The sequence below is a fragment of the Scaptodrosophila lebanonensis genome, unplaced genomic scaffold (genome assembly GCF_003285725.1).
Source record: "Scaptodrosophila lebanonensis strain 11010-0011.00,11010-0021.00 unplaced genomic scaffold, SlebRS2 tig00000085-arrow-pilon, whole genome shotgun sequence".
Classification (NCBI taxonomy): Eukaryota; Metazoa; Arthropoda; class Insecta; order Diptera; family Drosophilidae; genus Scaptodrosophila; species Scaptodrosophila lebanonensis.
In genome coordinates, this window is record NW_022060564.1 from 3,981,237 (window position 1) to 4,004,116 (window position 22,880).

General features: G+C 34.6%; 1 protein-coding gene and 1 long non-coding RNA gene across 5 annotated transcripts in view; one reads left to right on the top strand and one right to left on the bottom strand.

Moving 5' to 3' along the window:
* The window catches only part of LOC115626324 (protein outspread), a 146,990-nt gene that overhangs the window by 113,802 nt on the left and 10,308 nt on the right, over nt 1-22,880 (top strand). For 3 of the 4 annotated variants that reach the window (XM_030521665.1, XM_030521669.1, XM_030521667.1), the window contains 2 exons: nt 11,665-11,730; nt 12,332-12,911. In XM_030521665.1, the coding sequence (XP_030377525.1) occupies nt 11,665-11,730; nt 12,332-12,911 (646 nt within the window). Of the gene's footprint in view, nt 1-9,033; nt 9,172-11,664; nt 11,731-12,331; nt 12,912-22,880 lie in introns of those variants that run through there. The other variant, XM_030521668.1, reaches the window with a different exon arrangement.
* On the bottom strand, nt 569-22,216 carry LOC115626327. Its single transcript, XR_003995586.1, has 2 exons — nt 22,173-22,216; nt 569-822 (listed from the first exon to the last, which is right to left on the bottom strand). It is a non-coding gene; the product is annotated as an uncharacterized LOC115626327 (long non-coding RNA).

Sequence of the window (22,880 nt, forward strand, 5' to 3'; positions counted from 1 at the left end):
GATCACCTTCAATTTAAAAGATTGGGGGTGCGCCGAGCTCACAAACAGGCCCCTAGTAGGTGCACATTGTACCAGAGCCGACCCCAGTCATCCAGGGGATGTGAGCAGCTGCCTTTTTAATAGCGAACCACTCAAGGCTGAGCACAAAAACTAAGCTTATATGGCAATAGAGCGGAGGTATGCAAATCCAATAATTGTAACATGCCTAGGAATGGGAATGACCGGTATTTGATGCCAGCAGAGCTCTGTGCCAACAGATTGGACGCCAGTGCTCAATGCCAAGAAAAGAGTAGATTTCTCGTTTACATACAAGTATAAATGTAGTTTGCATTATACTTGTATAGTGCTGTGTGTTCGCAGACTATGTACTATATATGTACTCAGTACATACTCGTATGTAAATATGTAATATGAGCATGTGCTCTGAGAGTCGCTGATGCAACGTATTTGTAAATATGTACAAGTAGATGTGTGTAGATTATTGTCAGCACTTGACTTACGAGTACAGTTTCTCAACTAGGGGGCACTGAGTGTGTTTCTAGAAATTACAGATTATCGTTCTGATATGTCTAGTTCAAATATAACGATTTATTCAAGTTTAATTAAATGTACATAATGTGTATTTTCTTAAATTTATTCACGCGGCTTCACTCTTGTTTTGTTGTTTGTGCCCTTTTCTTCAAAGTTCATCTTGGTGCTCCATTCTTTTTGTGAATCACGCCCACGCACTTTGCTGTTGTTAGAACTTTAGCTTCTCCCGTTTTTCGTTTTTTATTTCCTGTACTTTGCACCATTCTAGCCCCAGTAGCAAATTTGTATAACCTGTAGGGTAAAAAGGGTATATTAGGTTTGTGCAAAGTATATAACAGGCAGAAGGAAGCATCTTCGAACCCATATAGTGTATATATTCTGAATCAGTAGACAAGAGAAATCGATCTAGACATGTCTGTCCATCCGTCTGGATAAACGCAAGGATCCCAAAAACTATAAAACTTGGAATAACAAAAGTCTGTATCCAGATTCTCCTAGATCCGACATAGGAAGTGTATATTTTATATATTTGAATATAATATAAAATAAAACAGAGAATAGAACACAGAAAATAATAGAAGATAGAATATGGATTAGAATAGAGCATAAAATAGAGAATAGAAAAGAAAAGATGATAAAATATAGGATAAAATATAGAATAGAACAGAGAATTAAACATATAATGGAATAGCGAATAGAATACAGAATATCATACAGAATATAATACGGATAGTATACAGAATAGAATGCGGAATAGAATATAGAATAGAATACAGCATAGAATACAGCATAGAATACAGAATAGAATGCAGAATAGAATACAGCTAGAATACAGAATAGAATACAGAATAAAATACAGAATAGAATACAGAATAGAATACAGAATAGAATACAGCATAGAATACAGTACAGAATACAGAAAGGAATACAGAAAGGAATGCAGAAAGGAATACAGAAAGGAATACAACATAGAATACAGAATATAATGCAGAATAGAATACAGATTAGAATACAGAATAGAATACAGAATAGAATACAGAATAGAATACAGCATAGAATACAGTACAGAATACAGAAAGGAATACAGAAAGGAATACAGTATAGAATACAGTATAGAATACAGAAAGGAATACAACATAGAATACAGAATAGAATACAGAATAGAATACAGTATAGAATACAGAAAGGAATACAGAATAGAATACAGAATAGAATACAGAATAGAATACAGTATAGAATACAGAAAGGAATACAGAATAGAATACAGAATAGAATACAGCATAGAATACAGCATAGAATATAGAATAGAATACAGAATAGAATACAGCATAGAATACAGCATAGAATACAGAATAGAATACAGAATAGAATACAGAATAAAATGCAGAATAGAATACAGCATAGAATACAGCATAGAATATAGAAAGGAATACAGCATAGAATACAGAATAGAATACAGAAAGGAATACAGAAAGGAATACAGAATAGAATACAGAATAGAATACAGAATAGAATACAGCATAGAATACAGTACAGAATACAGAAAGGAATACAGTATAGAATACAGTATAGAATACAGAAAGGAATACAACATAGAATACAGAATATAATGCAGAATAGAATACAGATTAGAATACAGCATAGAATACAGAATAGAATACAGAATAGAATACAGAATAGAATACAGAAAGGAATACAGAATAGAATACAGAATAGAATACAGCATAGAATACAGAAAGGAATACAGCATAGAATATAGAATAGAATACAGAATAGAATACAGAATAGAATACAGAATAGAATAAAGAATAGAATACAGAAAGGAATACAGAATAGAATACAGAATAGAATACAGAATAGAATACAGATTAGAATACAGCATAGAATACAGATTAGAATACAGCATAGAATACAGAATAGAATACAGAATAGAATACAGAATAGAATACAGAATAGAATATATAATAGAATACAGCATAGAATACAGAATAGAATACAGAATAGAATACAGCTAGAATACAGAATAGAATACAGCTAGAATACAGAATAGAATACAGAATAGAATAAAGAATAGAATACAGAAAGGAATACAGAATAGAATACAGATTAGAATACAGCATAGAATACAGATTATAATACAGTACAGAATACAGAAAGAATACAGAATAGAATACAGAATAGAATACAGAAGAGAATACAGTACAGAATACAGAAAGGAATACAGAAAGGAATACAGTATAGAATACAGAATAGAATACAGCATAGAATACAGAAAGGAATACAGCATAGAATACAGATTAGAATACAGTACATAATACAGAAAGGAATACAGAATAGAATACAGAATACATTCTATACTGTATTCTATGCTGTATTCTATTCTGTATTCTATTCTGTATTCTATACTGTATTCTATTCTGTATTCTATGCTGTATTCCTTTTTGTATTCTCTGCTGTATTCTATTCTGTATTCTATGCTGCATTCCTTTCTGTATTCTATGCTGTATTCTATTCTGTATTCTATTCTGTATTCTATTCTGTATTCCTTTCTGTATTCTGTACTGTATTCTATTCTGTATTCTATTCTGTATTCTATACTGTATTCTATGCTGTATTCTATTCAGTATTCTATTCAGTATTGTATGCTGTATTCTATTCTTTATTCTATTCTGTATTCTATTCTGTATTCCTTTCTGTATTCTATTCTGTATTCTATGCTGTATTCCTTTCTATATTCTATACTGTATTCTATTCTATGCTGTATTCTATTCTGTATTCTAGCTATATTCTATACTGTATTCCTTTCTGTATTCTATTCTGTATTCTATGCTGTATTCCTTTCTATATTCTATACTGTATTCTATTCTATGCTGTATTCTATTCTGTATTCTATTCTGTATTCTATACTGTATTCCTTTCTGTATTCTATTCTGTATTCTATTCTGTATTCTATTCTGTATTCTATTCTGTATTCTATTCTGTATTCTATTCTGTATTCTATGCTGTATTCTATTCTGTATTCTATTCTGTATTCTATTCTGTATTCTATTCTGTATTTTATTCTGTATTCTATTCTGTATTCTAGCTGTATTCTATTCTGCATTCTATTCTGTATTCTATTCTGTATTCTATTCTGTATTCTATTCTATATTCTATTCTGTATTCTATTCTGTATTCTATTCTGTATTCTATGCTGTATTCTATTCTGTATTCTATGCTGTATTCTATTCTGTATTCCTTTCTGTATTCTATTCTGTATTCTATGCTGTATTCTATTCTATATTCTATTCTGTATTCTATTCTGTATTCTATTCTGTATTCTATACTGTATTCCTTTCTGTATTCTATTCTGTATTCTATTCTGTATTCTATTCTGTATTCTATGCTGTATTCTATTCTGTATTCTATGCTGTATTCTATTCTGTATTCCTTTCTGTATTCTATTCTGTATTCTATGCTGTATTCTATTCTATATTCTATTCTGTATTCTATTCTGTATTCTATTCTGTATTCCTTTCTGTATTCTATTCTGTATTCTATTCTGTATTCTATGCTGTATTCTATTCTGTATTCTATGCTGTATTCTATTCTGTATTCCTTTCTGTATTCTATTCTGTATTCTATGCTGTATTCTATTCTATATTCTATTCTGTATTCTATTCTGTATTCTATTCTGTATTCTATACTGTATTCCTTTCTGTATTCTATTCTGTATTCTATTCTGTATTCTATTCTGTATTCTATGCTGTATTCTATTCTGTATTCTATGCTGTATTCTATTCTGTATTCCTTTCTGTATTCTATTCTGTATTCTATGCTGTATTCTATTCTATATTCTATTCTGTATTCTATTCTGTATTCTATTCTGTATTCCTTTCTGTATTCTATTCTGTATTCTATTCTGTATTCTATTCTGTATTCTATTCTGTATTCTATACTGTATTCCTTTCTGTATTCTATTCTGTATTCTATTCTGTATTCTATTCTGTATTCTATGCTGTATTCTATTCTGTATTCTATGCTGTATTCTATTCTGTATTCCTTTCTGTATTCTATACTGTATTCCTTTCTGTATTCTATTCTGTATTCTATTCTGTATTCTATTCTGTATTCTATGCTGTATTCTATTCTGTATTCTATTCTGTATTCTATTCTGTATTCCTTTCTGTATTCTATTCTGTATTCTATGCTGTATTCTATTCTGTATTCCTTTCTGTATTCTATACTGTATTCCTTTCTGTATTCTATTCTGTATTCTATTCTGTATTCTATTCTGTATTCTATTCTGTATTCTATTCTGTATTCTATGCTGTATTCTATTCTGTATTCTATGCTGTATTCTATTCTGTATTCCTTTCTGTATTCTATTCTGTATTCTATGCTGTATTCTATTCTATATTCTATTCTGTATTCTATTCTGTATTCTATACTGTATTCCTTTCTGTATTCTATTCTGTATTCTATTCTGTATTCTATACTGTATTCCTTTCTGTATTCTATTCTGTATTCTATACTGTATTCCTTTCTATATTCTATTCTGTATTCTATTCTGTATTCTATTCTGTATTCTATACTGTATTCATTTCTGTATTCTATTCTGTATTCTATTCTGTATTCTATTCTGTATTCTATGCTGTATTCTATTCTGTATTCTATGCTGTATTCTATTCTGTATTCTATGCTGTATTCTATTCTGTATTCCTTTCTGTATTCTATACTGTATTCCTTTCTGTATTCTATGCTGTATTCTATTCTGTATTCCTTTCTGTATTCTATTCTGTATTCTATGCTGTATTCTATTCTGTATTCTATGCTGTATTCTATTCTGTATTCCTTTCTGTATTCTATTCTGTATTCTATGCTGTATTCTATTCTATATTCTATTCTGTATTCTATTCTGTATTCTATTCTGTATTCTATTCTGTATTCTATTCTGTATTCTATACTGTATTCCTTTCTGTATTCTGTACTGTATTCTATGCTGTATTCTATTCTATATTCTATTCTGTATTCTATGCTGTATTCTATGCTGTATTCTATGCTGTATTCTATTCTGTATTCTATGCTGTATTCTATTCTGTATTCTATTCTGTATTCTATACTGTATTCCTTTCTGTATTCTATTCTGTATTCTATTCTGCATGCTATTCTGTATGCTATTCTGTATTCTACTCTTTATTCTGATCTGTATTCTATTCTGTATTCTATTCTGTATTCTAATCTGTATTCTATTCTGTATTCTACTCTTTATTCTCTTCTTTATTCTACTCTTTATTCTAATCTGTATTATATTCTGTATTTAATTCTCTATTCTATTATCTGTTCTAATATGCTTTTAATTCTCTATTCTATTCAATATTCTCTATTTTTTTCTTTATTATATTCTCTCTTCTATTCCTTACTCTATTATAAATGCTATTCTTTTTATAAATTAAAAAACAAAATAAACTCGTCGTTTTTCCGACCTTGGAGAATCTCGGTACTTACGTTTGTTATTCCAGCCTTTATCGTTTTTGATATACTTGCGTTCATCCACAGTGTTTTTTTTCTTTCAAATAGTTATAGATCGAAATGTAATTTAATTATTTTTCACATTATCCCTCTGTTAGGTTTCCAGAGCAATAAGCCAACTCAATGCACACCAATTTTCATGCCTTTTCTTCGAGTAACACTATTTTATTTATTAATACTATAAATTTTATTTATTAATTACTATAAATCTTTATATTTGATGAACTTGTTTCTATTGATTTGATTGCAAGGGCTTCTAATTTTCAGAGTTGAATTTTTATTTGTTCAATGTATTTTTTTTATATTTATTTTCTATTATTTATTAATTTATTTTCTAATTATAGATGCATTATTTAAAAGTTATAGTATTTGGAGATGGCATATACTAATAGGTTCGTTTTTACGAACCTTCATAGTTTATTCAAGCGGTTTATATGTTATTTATACATACATACATTTAACGAAGCATTCATTAAGAAAATAAATCGGAATATATATAGTTGAATCAAGTCTTGCCTTCTCCAATCAAATGTTTTGTGAGTCAATACCTAAAGCTGAACTTGAATTAGAAATCAGGGCTGAGCTACAGCCATTGCTATACATATTTCCAATTTTAGTTAACGTAGCAGAAATAATTTGCACAACGTGTAACCCACTTGGGTTACTTAATGTCATTATCAATTTAATTGACGTTGACACGAAACACAATAATAGAAAAGCCCCATACACAATTTAACATACGAGCATCATCAAATAATGAGGTTATCTGGGACACTATCAGCTCTTCTGACCCATCTTTGTACTTAATTGCATCACAGCACATGCCAAGTACGAACTGTTAAACTAGTCTAAACTAGTACTTGTTTAAGTGTGCTACAAATACAATTCAAAGCCTAGCAAAAAAGATTACCTAATTCCCGCTCTCGCTTCAAATTGAACCCAAATGCCTCGCCTGACAGATCAGTACCTGCAATTAGCCTTATCAGTACAATACAAATAGGCAGCATCTGAAATGCGTCACTAGACTAACTGTGAATGCCGAATGCCGAATGTGATCGGACGAGACCCCTCGATAAGTGCGCTTATCAGCAGCTCAGCTTTTGACGTTTCACCTTGCCCGAGAAGGAGAGGCAGAAGAGGAGCACCCCTGCTTTAAATGATTCCCATTTAATCACAATTACAGGCTTTTTCTTCGATGCATTCCACTAAGCCGCTTAGCCCTCCGAAGCTAACGGTTAGTTGACATATATACTCGTACATGGTTGCGTTTTATATTTCCAGCACACGTTGGCATTTCATTTTATACGAGTAGGCAGAGAAATGTTGCGACATCTAATCTAATTTGCACCCATGTCCCAGTTTCTCATTATTTTAACCCATTTGACTTTTGGCACGAAGTCGAGAAATTGCAGGGGCTTCATGCCAACAACAGCAACAACAACAACAGTTACAAGTTAAAACATAAGAGGAAATGTTTATGCAATTGTTACTTATGTGACTGGGATTTTGTAAGCGAGCAGAGTAAATGGGTAAATGGGTTAAGTGCCAACAAAGTTAAGAATGACGAGGCTGACGAGACTGCAAGAAGCAATTGAATTGCATAAGGGGGGGAAACTGAATAAATACAAGTAGCACTCAGATAGCTTACTAGATTGTCTGCCATTCAAGTGTTAATTTTTAATCAGAATTGAACAAATATTCAAGAGCAGGACAGCCAATAAGACATTAATTTCATAGAATTTTTAAATTATGGTCAAAAAAGTAAGGCTATTAAGAAACATTGTTAATTGTTATAAACCAAAGTAACCAAAAAAGTTTGAATAAACTTAATTAATCCAACAGAACATTGTCATATAAGGGTTAACTACAGCTGATTAATTTACACATTGTAACTAGCTCTTAAGTCATGCTCACTGTATTGTATTAAAGCAACTGAAACAGATCAGACGTTTACGGTTTCTTATTGATCTGCCTTGGATTTTGGGAGCCACGTGGATCTTCCACATACGTAATCATTATAAATCTGCAAATCATTATAATAACCCAAAATCACTAACTGACTACGCATATACCCCATATATATCTACACATTATAAACTATATGCAGGCACCTTTGTCTGTGGAAATTAATAGGTTTTTAATAAGTAGATTTGGATATACATATCAAGGAAAAGGTACTGGTTGTCTATGTATATAGGTTTTTAACTAAAACTAGTTTATTTTCATAGCCTTTGGCTACAGGGTATTGATCGTACAAATGAACAACACTTTTCTCTTCATTTAACACAATATTAAGTCTCAAATAAAAGTAATACTATTACTAAGGAGCTTTGCAAATGAAAATGTTTGGACATTCTTCTTACTGTTTCCAAGAATGTTTAGAGGACTTACGCCTGATTCTGTCTGTTTATACACTGTACAAGAGTATATAAGGTCTTTTAAAGCTATAATTGTGGATTCTCTAGCCCGCTTTTAATTCGTTTTTGTTGTTGTTAGTGACCATAAGATTTGATTGCTTTTTGCATCCAATTTGTATTATTTTCACTAAATTGATGTTATATTTATTCTATTTCACATCTATTCTAAATATTAGATCATCTATTTCTAAAAAAAAATATTGTTTTCGTTTCTTTCGTTAGAGAAGAATTGCCTTTACTTGACAAAGTCATTTCTTCTATTCATCTTTTGTGCACATTTCACTCTTCATTTCGACTCTTAAATGATGTCAACAATTAAGGGAGTTACAAGAGCAGATAAAAAGAATGAAATTATGAAATCGAATCTTTTTTAATTTGCTGAGGTATGCCATTTATCTGACGCCAACGCCACTATTCTCTCAACTCCAGATTGTCCACCTACATGCATTTATTTGTTTATAATCGGGGTGTTTTCTTATCTAAGCCGCTCTTTCCACTGCAACGCCTCAGTCGAAATCACGTCGCCGGATCTCATATTTCACTTTTGTGCAATTGTCGCCAGTCGTAGGCATCAAAGCGAGATGCGAGCACATGACGTCGCCTGCCAAGCCAAGATTTTCCTTTTGTTTTCGGAAAACCGCATGACAGTTTCGTAATAAGCCACATAATAATAATAACAGAAAGAAATACAACGCGCGTAGAAAGTCTTGTGGTGAGCTGAACTGAACACTAACTTAATAGCCACAATAAACGTGAACTAAAAATATGATTTGAGGCTTTTGTGATGATGGTAAATGGTGGTAGATGAGGTTGTTAGAGAGTGTGTCTATATATCTCTAAGCTTTATGCAGACACTTGCCAAACATTCTACACTAGAGTATAAGAAATGCTAGAAGAAATGAGCTCACAATCACATTGGTTCCAATTGTAAGTGTGTTTTTGAAGTGCCTATAAATAAAAAAAAATAAGAAAGAGAGAGGAGAGGAGAATCAGACACACCCATGCACACACTTCACAAATAATAATAGTAACAACAACAACAACAACAACAGGAACAACTCTGATCAACTGTTGTGTGTGCAATGGAGAGAGAAATCAACTTCAGGCCGGCCAACAAGTACTTCATCCTCGCCCAGCGTTCCTCGTCTTCAGCTCCTCCGAAGACTCTGTGGCAACATTTCAACGTCATCTTCTTGAAGCTTGAGCTTAATTTGCTTTGACTTTTAGCAATTTGCATAAATATCAAACCGAAGTTGTTGTTGTTGTTGTGCAGGCCTAGGTGTAGTCAATGCCGTGGCTGTTGTTGGCATTTGTTATGATTTTTGCATTCATTTGCGACAGCAGCTCCAGCCAGACCAACAACAACTACAACAATAACAACAGCAACAACAATAATAATAATAAAAATCAGTGCAACAGCAAGAAGGCGTTGGCTCCTACGATAATTTTCATGAGAATGACAACAACAGCCAACGAAGACGACGAAGGAACGAAAAAGGTCTGCATATGAAAGAATTATGATTTAGCTTTTATGTTGACGGCGAGGGCGAATGCACATCATCAACATCAGTAGAAGAGGCAAGAGGCAAGCAGCGGGGGCGTTGCGAACGTTTGCAATTCATAATTTAAGTGCGCAAATTGCAAAGAATCCGACGACAGCACATGATGAGTTGCGAGTGAGGAATACGTTTCATCGCTTCCTCTCAGAACGAACACAATAAAATGAGCAAAATAGTACGCCAATATCGAATAAGGTTACGTATATAAAATAAATACAAAATAAACTAAACCCAAGCCAAGACAGGTTTCTACTCAAAAATAGGCACAACATTGTTTGTCATTATTAGAAAGGACATTACGAAACGAATAGCTAGCTAGGCCTCCTTTCACACTACTGAATCCGTAAAATGGATCGGAAGCTCTTATAATACGTATTCACTACAGATATTAAGTGAGGCTCTGGGCTTTGAATTGCATCATCTGAGTGCGATAGTAGCGATTATAGAGCTGTAGGTCAGCATAATCCTGAACCCGTAGAAGATGCAGAAATTTGCGTTGAAGTTGAACAAGCTCCCCCATATTGGAAGCCTCTTAAGCACCATGCCTCGGGAAATATAAAGCCACTTGCTAAAATAGAATTATATAGGTGAAAACAATTATGCACATAATTCTGTTTTTACACGGTCTTTTTCTACACGGCTTTGGCTAAAAGGCAAATACTTTATTGTAATGTTAAAAGTCTGCCACTAGAGTCGTAGACAATCAATGTTGGTCGTAGTTTTTTTTGTGTATTGGGACTATCGGGGTTAAATTTAAGAATTTCCCAGCCAGCTTTTCAAACATCTGCGACTGAAAGAGTTGAGTTTCGAGAGCAATAACATGTGTCATCACTGCTTAAACAAAACCTATTACATATAAACATTGATATGAGCAAATAAATATTACTCTTTACATGTTGTTCTTTTCTAAATATGTGCCTAATGGGTGCGGCATTTTATTTAATTAGCTGTGATTGTTTGGTTTAATCATTAATATTGTTTACTCGCAACACTTGAGAAACACACAAACAAACAAACACTCATTAGCATTTCCAAATATTGAACTAAACCGCCTAACTAATTATTTAATTGGCCTTGAGTTGCGAAATCAGAATTAATGAAGGAAATGAAAACGAAGCTTAATTTACAGTGCGGGCAAAAAATATTGTAAATGGAAATGCGGTTAGAAATAGCTGGCTTTTAAGCAACAAAGAGGTTTCCAAATTGCGCCGATGGTTAGCTTTAAAATAATGGCAGAGAATAAGGTGTAATCATGTTAACTAAAATTCTTAGCTAAAATTCAAGATGAAAATTGCACTCCATTGAAAAATATTTAATTCGAAATAAAAAGCATTTTAAATGAATATAAGGTCGATTATGAGCACCCGAAGTAAAATAAGAATAAGGTTTAATCATGTTAACTAAAATTATTAGTTTAAATTAAAATTGCACTCTTTTAAGAAATATTTAATTTGAAATAAAATGCATTTTAAATTCATTTAAATTCAATTATGAACACCCCAAAAGAAAAGCTCTGAGTTGAACATCTTTAGAGCTAAGTCTGAAATATTTGCTGCAGATATAAAACACTTATCTACCTTTATATTTAATTCTTCCAGAAGACCGTAGTAAACAATTATTTATTTATTTCTGCTTTATCTTTCTAGCGCTGGCAGAGACGATGGTTTGTGCTGTACGACGATGGCGAGTTGACATATTCAGTGGATGATTATGTAAGTATATTTCAAAAGTCTTACCAGCAAAAAAATATATATATACAAGTATATATAAAGAAACTGCAACAAGCGATCAATAATAAAGCCTGCACCGCAACTGCTCAGCCGGTTTCTTTGCAACCAGACAATGCTATACCCTTTTCGAATGACTTCAGAGACGGTGCTTGCCCTCAAGCGCCGGCGCATATAAATTACAATTCTCTTAAATATTGACAATATTATTTATGAGCATTTAGACTGCAACTGATCTCTGTTCGCTTCACTGCCATCGGCCCCCATACGGTGCACAAGTGATAACGAGCTCACATTAAAGTAATGTTTCTGCCCAGATCAGCAGCGAAGATCTGCTGGAAAAGTACACAAAATACAAAGAAAACAATATTCGACTGGCAAATCGGGCTTGTCACAGCCAATATTTCGGCATATTAATATTATTTTCATGCTGTGTTGAGGGCTCCGCTTTTTTCGAGAAAGATTTCAATCTTGACCATTGGGGCGTAAGAATTGCGATCAGTTCGGTTTAAATTTGTTTTTTCTTTTTAATGAATACGAGTATTTCCTTCGTACTTATTGCTTCACCTATTGCCTGACATTGCAGCCCGAAACTGTGCCACAGGCGTGCATTGATATGACCAAAGTGCTGGAGGTAACCACCGCCGAGGATGTGACGGGACACACGAATTCCATTGCCATAACTGCGCCGGAGCGGGTGACCTTCGTGAAGGGCACCAGTCCGGATGAATCGCAATGGTGGCTCAACATCTTGACCGCCTTCCCCAAATCGAAGGGTCGCCACAAACGCAGCGCAACACTGCCAGGTGGCCAGGCCACCAGTTTGCTGCAAGCGACAAAATCCGATGCGGGTCTTGTGACAACACTCAACAATCGCCATAGCTCCTACCACAAGGACACTCTGACGTCATCCCAGTCGGCCGCCAGTCTACTGATTGGCAACGATGGTAGTAATACGCCCAATACCAGCACTACTCCGGCCACAACGACAACAACAACGGCAGACATTGTGGACGATGATGAGGAGGATGATGGTGTTGAGACCGGCGAGGATGTGGATGAAGATGAGGAGGAGGTCTCATCGGGTGTCAAGGGCAAAGGCTCCAGCTGCCTAGGCGGTCAGGATGAAAACAATCGCAATGCCGGGAATGAGATCACAAGTAGAGGTAAGTCGATGCTACTACATAATATTAATAATTAAGATCTGATGAGCAAACAGATGAAAAAACATGAACAATTCATTTAAGAATTCACTAAAATTGTTTACAAATGCCAGAATATTTTAGTGAGAAGACTGACTTATTGAACACTTATTTTCTTGTCTGGCGAACTTTCCTAAAAACACGTTTAACAATATTTTTACACTTTTTGATGTCAAGATTAGGCAGCAGTATTCAAAATACCACTAATTTCATATTTCTTTAATATAGTTTTATAAACCAATAGCGCTGTGTTTTATGTTTGTTGAGCAATTATTTATTTTTTTAAGCAACAACTTCTGCAAACATAACATTTATTCTTCGAACCGTGTGTCCAGATGCGTTATATAAAAAGAAATATCAAAAAATAATATTAAATTTCGGAATACAACTTTTCGCAGCGACAAATGACATTTGAAGCGTCTCTTAGACTTCAATATATGTAGCTATCAAAATTTGTCTAGAATTTAGAATTTGTGGAGACACACAGTAAGAAAAAAGGATTTATTTTATTTGTGACAAAATCACTTCTTAAAGAGATTTATAAAGCTACATTTTTATTAGTAAATACCACATATAAATAACCGTCAACAAAATTGGGAAACATGCAACTTGGCTAACAAGCAAGACAAACACTTTGCAGTACAAATTCGTCAAACTTTACTTTTTTTAAAGGCATAAGTATCAGGGCTTGATTTATTTCACGTCTGTGCCATCATTTATTTTAGTATTTCGCTGAGCTGCGCACAGAAATCCTTAGTCTATTTCTGTGTGTGTGTGTGTGTGTGTGTGAGTCATAAATCAAACGATCCTGCAACTTAATCTCAAAACATTTATTTAAACACTTGGACAACAGAGTTTTCTCACAACTTGAGTCGTTTCTATATTTCTCTTTATTTCTTCTTTTTGTTGTTGTTACCACATTTACCTGCTTGGCTCGCTACCTATCTGCTGCTATAATTTTTATGATCATTTATGGCTTGCAGCAATCAAAATTATCAAGCACAAGAGTCTGGCCACAAGCCACTTGGTTGGGGCAGGGGGAATGGAATGGACCAGAGCGGGGGCAATGCGTGCAGCTAGTTAAAAGCACAGCCACGAAATTAACCTTGAATTCACACACACACACACCTATACACACACCTATACACACACCTATACACACACCTATATACACACCTATACACACACACATACTCGCAACAAGGCTGTATGTATAACAAACGAAGTGCGTCCAGTTGGTCCGCTTTATGGCAGTGAGGAAGGAGCGACTGCTCGCTACTTAACATCGTATAATGGTAGGCTTCATAAATTTTCTTAAGATCCCCATGTAGACACACTGTCCATGTCCATACCTTAAGACCCTGCCCCCTCCCACTCGTCCCTTAGACTCTCTCCCTCGCTCCCTGCGGCAGTAATTGCAGTTACTGTGAATGTTCTCACATACAATGCTGCAGGATACTTGTTCATGGAAAAATGATATTCGCGCTTAAATTATAGTGTGTGCACTGTCTAGTTGTTTGGCACACACACAAACACACAAACACACACACACACACACTTACTATACTCCCTAATTCACATACATATAGTTTTATAGTGAAGTGAATACTTTGTGTATTTGAATTTTTTATAAAATGTTACAATTTTTGCTGAAAACCTGTGGAGTCATCGAAATTGCTCCAATTCATCATTTTAATAGCAGCGACTATTAAAATGTTTACTAATTCTAAGAACTTGCAGTCTCTTGTGATATATTAAAAAATATAAAGCAATGCTTTCGAACGCGACTGACTTGTCTGGGCTTCCTTTATTACCTAAATATTTTTTTTAAATGATTTAATGAATTTTTTTTGGTCCACTCTTTAAGTATTTGGATGTGCTTTTAAAAAAGATATTTCCAAATTTGTTTGCAAACATCATAAAAAATAAGGCAATACTCTGAAAAGACTAACTTTAACAACAATTTTTTGGAAAAAAAGAAGTCCAAGTCATCATTAAGCAAAGAACAAGTCCTACACAAAACAAATACTACTACTATGTATTAAAAAACTACATATTATTATTAGTAAATAATAGTAATACCAGTTTTTTATATTTTCAAAACAAACTAAACGCCAACAGGACGCGAATTACATTTTGATTTAACATGAAAAAACTCTCCAAGAGTTCCTAATATACATATTATAGTTTTTACTAATCGTATAATTTCCATGGCTCCTTTTCAGTAGATTTTAAGTTTTGTAAACCCAAGTCTACTTATGTAAATAAAAACAAATAATACACATATTATAGTATTTACCAATCGTATAGATTTTAAGTTAATGATAAAATAAATAATTTCCATTTAAAATCTAATGATTGATGAAAATGTAAACATATTTTTGAATTGAACTTCATAAATGCGTATAGAACTATTTAAATAAGTTATGAGCCGCACTTTCCCTTTTCCACTTAGTTTTCCATTATTTTTCGCAAGGAATTTGCATTTGTTGTTGGTTATTTTTCTTAACAAGTCAACTACCTGGATAAATCCTTAGCTCCACTTGGACTGCAACTTGTTCTACGCATCTAATGCGTTCATTGAAATGGAAAGCAAGAGACTCGCCAGCCAGTCCGGGCCAAACGCATTTGCGTGTTTGGGCTTCAAAGGCGCCGAAGTTTTAGGTTTTGTTGTTGTTTTCTTTTGCTGCCACGACATGCTATGCTCATGCCAGGGTCTAATAGGAGCGCGCCGCAATGCCAGTTGGAATTCTGCAATACGCCGAGGACTAGCAGGAAGGAGCTGGAGATGGGAGGAAGGTTAAATGAACACATACAGCCATGAATGTAACCGTAATTGTATTTATTCAACGACCCCACTCGGAATGTCCATGCATTACCAGCAACAGCAGCAACAACAATAAGTATTTTTGCATGCAATGAAGAAGGGCGGACAGAGGGACAGTCGCCAGGAGGAGGATGAGGACCATTTCACATGGCTGACGCAAACTAATTACATTCCATCAATAAGCGAAATGGTGCGCCAAATGAGGCAATTCATTGTCCACTCTTGGTCACCAGCAGGCCAAGACCGCAAGCAAGACCAAGTAAAAGACGGTGACGGAGATCATGCCAGGCGTGCGAGCTTTGTGAATGGAAAGACTTGGACTTGGACGCTCCTCTTGATGCTCCGCACAACAGCGACGACAACGATTATAAACTGTCTACACCTAATAGCCGGCGGCGTTCAAGTGAAGTCAGAAGACAGAGGCCAAAACTAAAATATTTTCACCACCACGCTCGGCCTGGTGGGTTAGTGGCCAAAACGAGGCGTGTGTTAGCAAAAAATACATGTATATCTAGTGATGGAAATGGAGCTGAAGAAGTAGTCTGATAACTCTTTCAATATTTGAAACGGAAAAGGGAAATATAGTTATCTGTTATAGGCTTGCGAAGTATTTTCCTGCTCTTCGAACAGAGACAGTCTAGACAGAACTAGCAGAGACTTTTTATAGAGTTTTCTTAGTCACCAATATAAAGAAGAAAGTAATATATAAATATATCTAATGTACCTTGACTAACTTAGATTCTATTGGAACTTAAAATTTATTTGGCAAGTTTATGAAAATTGTCCACAACACCTAACACTTTGTAATTTATTCAAGAGGGGAACCTCTTCTCTCTCCCAATACGATAATTAACCTTAAGTTAATATCATTTATAAACAATATAAAATCGCAAACTTGTCATCCTGCACTTATTTTCTTATTGCTAGTATTATTATTAGTTTTGGGATCCATTATTGAGCTTTGTAATTTATTCCCTTTCGAACTAGATAATTAACAGTAAGTTAATGTCATTTATAAATAACACCAATTATAAATAACACTATATCGAAAACTTTTACCCTCCACTTATCTTTTTTATTGCTAGTATTATTATCCGTATTGGGATCCATTATTGAACTGTAGAACTAAAACTTAAAACCTATTATCTGCAAAACCGCGATTCTATATTTGTATTTTTTTAAAGTTAACAAAAACTCCTAACATGGCAAAAAAAAACAAAAACAATTGACAAAAAAATATTTATATATAAATATATGTACAAAAGAATTTAAGATATTACATCATATACCCTAAACTAAAATTCAAAATGTGAAATAATTGAAAGAGTACGATATAGATAAGAGACTGTTTAAAGCAAAGTGCACGAATATATTGATGATGAAATAGCCTTAATGGAGTATTCAAAAAATATGTGATTAGAAAAAAGGTTATAATTATTTCAGCGCGATATTAGATTAGCAATCGAAGTATACGAAATGTACGAGTAAATATCAAGAGAAGTTAGCTCTTCTCTACGAGACCCAGAAGGAAAGGGAATATATAACCGGCAAGGTGTTTGTGAAGAAGAGTGACTCCTAAACAAATTCTACGGTCATCTAGTGATGGTAGTCTGTAGTCTGGAGATGTGGCTAATATCTAAAGCAGTGATTCCTTCCAGTGTTATCTTCACCAATTATTGTTATGTCGTTCCTTAAGTCTTTCCTACAACTTTGTTTAGAAAATTGTCGCTCCTCTCTAACGTTATGTGCCATAACTCGACAACCTTGTGGTCGGTCGTGCGAACATGTGGTATTTGGCAATGTTCATGTAGCTTGGCGTGTAATGGCCAAGTTTCACGGTAGTTGCCACAACTGAACTGAACAACAGCAACAACAACAACGAGAAGAGGGGCTGAAGTGAATAATTACAGTGAAAATAAATCTTGGTCCAAGAGGCAGATATAAATGAATGAATAGAAAAAGAGAGTGCGAGGAGAACGAGGGGGGGTCGCTGCAAAAAAAATTACACACAGCTCAGAAAGAAGTGCTGTTTGTAACTCACAGCATCACCTCACCTGTTAGCCACCATATGAATGAATATCTAAGCAACACACACACACACACACACGAAGAAGCACCAAATCATGTTCGAGCAGCAGAAAAAACAACAACTCATGATATTGCAGGCCACAATCAAAGCGAGCGCGTCATTTGCCTCACTAAGGATCATTGAGCCAGCCCTTGGAGCCAACAAGCGAAGGAGAAGAAAAAATACAGCAGCAGCAGCAGCAGCAGAGGCGAGGACGAGGACGAGAAGCATGTGCGAGGGCTTTTCTAAGAAGTTGCAACAGAAAAAATTGGTTGTTGAAACTCCAAATTAAGTGTAAGATTGTATTACAAAGACAAATTATGGAAGACCGAGACGAAGGCATTGGTTGGAGCATCGATGGCGCTGACGCTGCTCTTGCTGATGGCGATGGTGTTGTTGTTGTTGTTGGTTTGCCTACGAAAGTCTAGACACACAGATTGCCAGGGAGCCTAACAAAGTTATGGAACTGAGTGGAGGAAGTAAGAGTAAAATATGAAGCTAGTTCGCTTTTGGACGACTTCTGTGCCATTGAATAAATGACAGTTGTGGAAGCCCAGAAGAGAGAAGCTACCAAGCAATCACCATGAATGAGGGGCTAGTGTGGAGTTGTGTGGAGATGCCTGAGGGGGCTTCTAGAAGAAGGTTTTTAGAACAGCTGAGATGGGTCGATAGAGAGCTGTGAATAAACAGACTACGTAGAATTAGCAGAGGTAGTTAATATATATTGCTGGTTCAATACTCTATGAGTGGCAGAATATCAATAAATGGATGTAGGCTCATAGCTATTAACCGTTTTTCATTCTTCATAATCGCTTCTCATTGACATACAACAATATCTATTGTATCCTAACGTAATCTAAAGAAGTATGATATAAGAAGAAAATAGAATAGAACCAATATAATCTATTTTAATTATTTTTTTTTAACTAGTTATTTTATATAAATTGTTACTTTATTTAGAATCTATCCTAAAAGAACTATTATTAAATAAATACATGTTCCCTGAGCAGTGGAATCTAACAAAATACACTATTATACCGGGCTTCGAAGATTAATGTTTAAAATTATTTGGAAAACTCGAGTGGAACCGGAATGGCAGGTCGAGAATGAGGGGATTTAGGGCAAGATCTATTTTAATTAACTCTTCAAATTCGGATAATGACAAATATTGTTAGGCATTGCAATTTGTAGTTAGGAAATGTTCAATTGCTTCTTAGATATGCTCAAAACACTTCAATTTCATATGAAAAGATTAGCTTATCCAGTTCTGATTGGCTGACAATAAAATAAAAATCATAGGAAATTAGAAAAAACTAATTGGAAAATAAATAATCGCAACTTTTTCCATAATCTCTATTCTTCAAAGCATCTCAAATCTTTTCGCCAGAGCATTAATCCCATTCGCAGTAATATTTTCCCTATGCCACGTTTTCTTCTCTAAGCTAAGGGGACTGCACTCTACACTGCCCGTAAATGGGTGAGTAGTGCAGTTCATAGACTTTATCGCTTGATCTCGCCCTTTTCTGCGCCTGCGCCCCAATACTCAATCAATATTCATAAGTTTAACGACTCTGGGTTTGTACTTTTGTTGTTTATGTTGTTGTTGCTGGCTGTTGCAGTAGAAGCTGGCAAATTTATGCAATTATGCTGCAGTTGCCAGTAGGACCAGTTAGAAATCGTTCAAAGTCATTGGTTCGAGCACTAGTTGGTGGGGTGGGGGAATGGAGTGGGGGAGGGGATGGGGAAGGGTAGGGGGAAGACTTGGCAATCAAAGTCATACATCATGGGTGCGAGAGCAATGCAAAGGCAATGCAATTTTCGCTTTCGTTACCCGAAAAGGTCCGAAGGCCCCGCACGAGTATCGGACAAGCAAATCAAGTTGCAATTTGGATTATTTATTATTGTGAGGCGGAGTTGAGAGAGCAGGCTTCCTGCATGTGATCGAGTAGATTGCAAAGTGCTGGCTTAATTGCACATATAATTAATCAAATGTTTGTTAATTAAGGCAAAACTAAAAGCAATTGTGCAACAGCTACTACCACTCGTACTTGGCTAACTAGAGTGCATCCCAAGAGGGGTGTGGCTATGCAGCAGTATAGAGTACAATTGATGAAGATTTCAAAATATCAGCCATTTATTTAAATATCCACCGATGAGAAATAAGTAGAATAGCAATATTTAAAGTGCAACTAAAATTAAGGCTCTCCAACTGAGAAAGTTTGTTGGAAATATAGAGTATGGATACTAGAACTGCAGTTCAGAAAAATAAAATGTTTAACACTTGTATATATGTATGTCATCATGGGCTGCATTGCTCTTCAACTGGGAAAGTTCGGATGCTAAAACTGCAGCCCAGAAAAATAAAATGTATAATATATGTATTTTATTATAAAAACCAAATCATAGGTTACCAAAAATAGAACCATACATATAAAATAAATATAAAAGGAAATATGTTAATAAAGTTTGCTTTATGGAAACTATAACTCTCTTGTCGATTTAGACTCTACTCTAGTTTGCACAAATGCTGTAAATAATTTACACAAATCATCAAAATGAAAATAATTGAACTCCAAAGCATTGCTTTTAACAATTTTGAATGCAAACTATTTGCCTATCTGACCACAGCTGTATTGTTTTTTCTGAAAATATTAAATTCAAACTATTTGCCTTTCTGGCCATTGATGCAGATATACTGTTTGTTTTTTTTTTCCAAAGAGGTTTTTTTTTGAATTGCTTTTAATAATTTTGAATGCAAACTATTTGCCTATCTGACCACAGCTGTATTGTTTTTTTTTTTTTTTTTAAATATTAAATGCAAACCCACATCGTAAAAGGCTCTATTAGTTTTTTGAGAATGTAAGAAGGAGGCGTGGCAGACCCCACAAAGTATATATATTATTGATCAGGATGACAAGTCGAGTCGATATAGCCATGTCCGTCTGTCTGTCTGTCCGTCTGTATGAGCGCAAGTAACTACTAGTACTAGCGTTCTCTTTTGTTTCTTTTCTATCATGAGCTCTTGGCTCAGTCATAATTGTAGAGCAGAACGACATAATCAAAGGGGGACTCTTAACAATACAGAAGACAGCATCGAGCTGTCCATTTTCCACTTTGCCTGCCTGCCTGCCTGCCTGCCTGCCTGGCTGCCTTCACTCCCCAGCACCTGGACCCCCGAATACATGCTATATATCGGCAAACACAGTTTTTATCAACTTAATTACACTTAGCACCTTACACACCTTTCGAGGGCAGCAGCAAACTGGCCGAGATGCGATCTTGAACTTGAAAGCGCGTAGTAAAAGCAACAATAAATATTAAATGGTGCAAAACACATCAAGTCTAAAAACCACGACGACGACGACGACCATGACGACGACCATGACGACGAAACAAAGAACAAGATAAAAGTAAAGTGGAGGCACTAAAGCTAACTTGAGATGCAACACACAAACACACAAACATACGTACCTACATACATTATGGGGCATATAGTATAGTATAGTATACTAGGCAGTATGTATGAACGTCATGTGTGTGAGTAATATCATAAGCATTATAAATTCCATTGCTGACACAGTCTCATAGGCTCAAGCTCAAAAACTGAACATAATCACAGACATCGGCGTCGGCGTCGGCGTCGTCATTGGCAGTGGATGAGGCAGTGGCAGTGGCAGTGGCATCGGCATCAGTCCCTCTTTTCTTACTGTCCATGATTCTTGATCATCGTAGCTGCTTTGCCAGCAGCCGACAAGTCGGACCAATTAAAGGCATACCCCCCATTTAGCACAATAACCTTGAACCTGCATGTGGCACAGCACAGCCGGCAACAACAATAACAGCAACAACAACTACTCGTAGCACACATTTTACGGTACGACGAGAGAGTACGAGTAAGTCAGTCACTCAGTCAGTCGGTGACGGTGACTGTGAACTGCAGACAGAGTCGACTGCCTCTACCCTATATACAAGTATACTATAAGCTAGATGGATGAGCGGGCCAAGAGAGGACTTTGAAGTCGAAGACGCTGCAGATGACGATGACGATGACGACGAAAACATTGTCGATGATGATGTTGAAGCTGCCAGTTGAAGTTCAGAGCAGAAGGCCAACACACAACTGCAACATTTTCTAGTCGCCCCTTTTCGCTTTTCTGCTTTCAATATTTTCGACTAACTTGCATCTGTTGCGTCCCAATAATCAAGATACATGCAAAAAGTTGCAAGTAGCTTCTATGTCTGCCCAACTCAAAAACTAAACCTCCAAAAGTTCACAGACATATGACTGAAGAAATGCATAATAAAGGAAATAAAACTGTCTAAGACTCACCATATAATATGAAAATTATGATGATGAAGTGCCACTGATTTGCCTAAAAAGAAACAGAAAATTGCATTTTATTACACATTTTATTTCATATTTTCATTTTAAAAATGTATTATATTTATTTTCCATTTAATGTTTAGCTTTTTTAACAGATATTTGCAAGCTTCAATGGAAATGCTTTTGAGGACAAAAAATTAGTTACAATTAATTATTAAAATGAACTTTGAAAAAATTTATAATAAAAGTTTACAACTTTTCTAAATTTGTGCTTACTTTTTCAAGAGTCTATTTATATATTTTATTTCTTATTTTCATTTTCAAAATGTATTGTATTTATTTACCATTTATTGCTGAACTTTTTCAATGATTTTTGCAAGTTTAAACGGAAATGTTTTGTAGACAAAAAGTTAGCAACAAATAATTATTAAAATGTGCCTTTAAAAAAAATATAACAAAAATTATAAACGATCTAAATTTGTGGTTATTTTTTCAAGAATCTTTTTATATCTTTTATTTCTTATTTTCATTTTATAATTTATGTATTGTATTTATTAACCATTTAATGCTGAGCTTTTTTTTAACAATTTTTGCAAGTTTCAATGGAAGGCGATGCTAGCTACAAATAATTTTTAAAATGTACCTTGAAAAAGTTTATAAACAAACTAAATTTGTGCTTATTTGTGATTTCTTGTTGCGTTTATATGATGTACA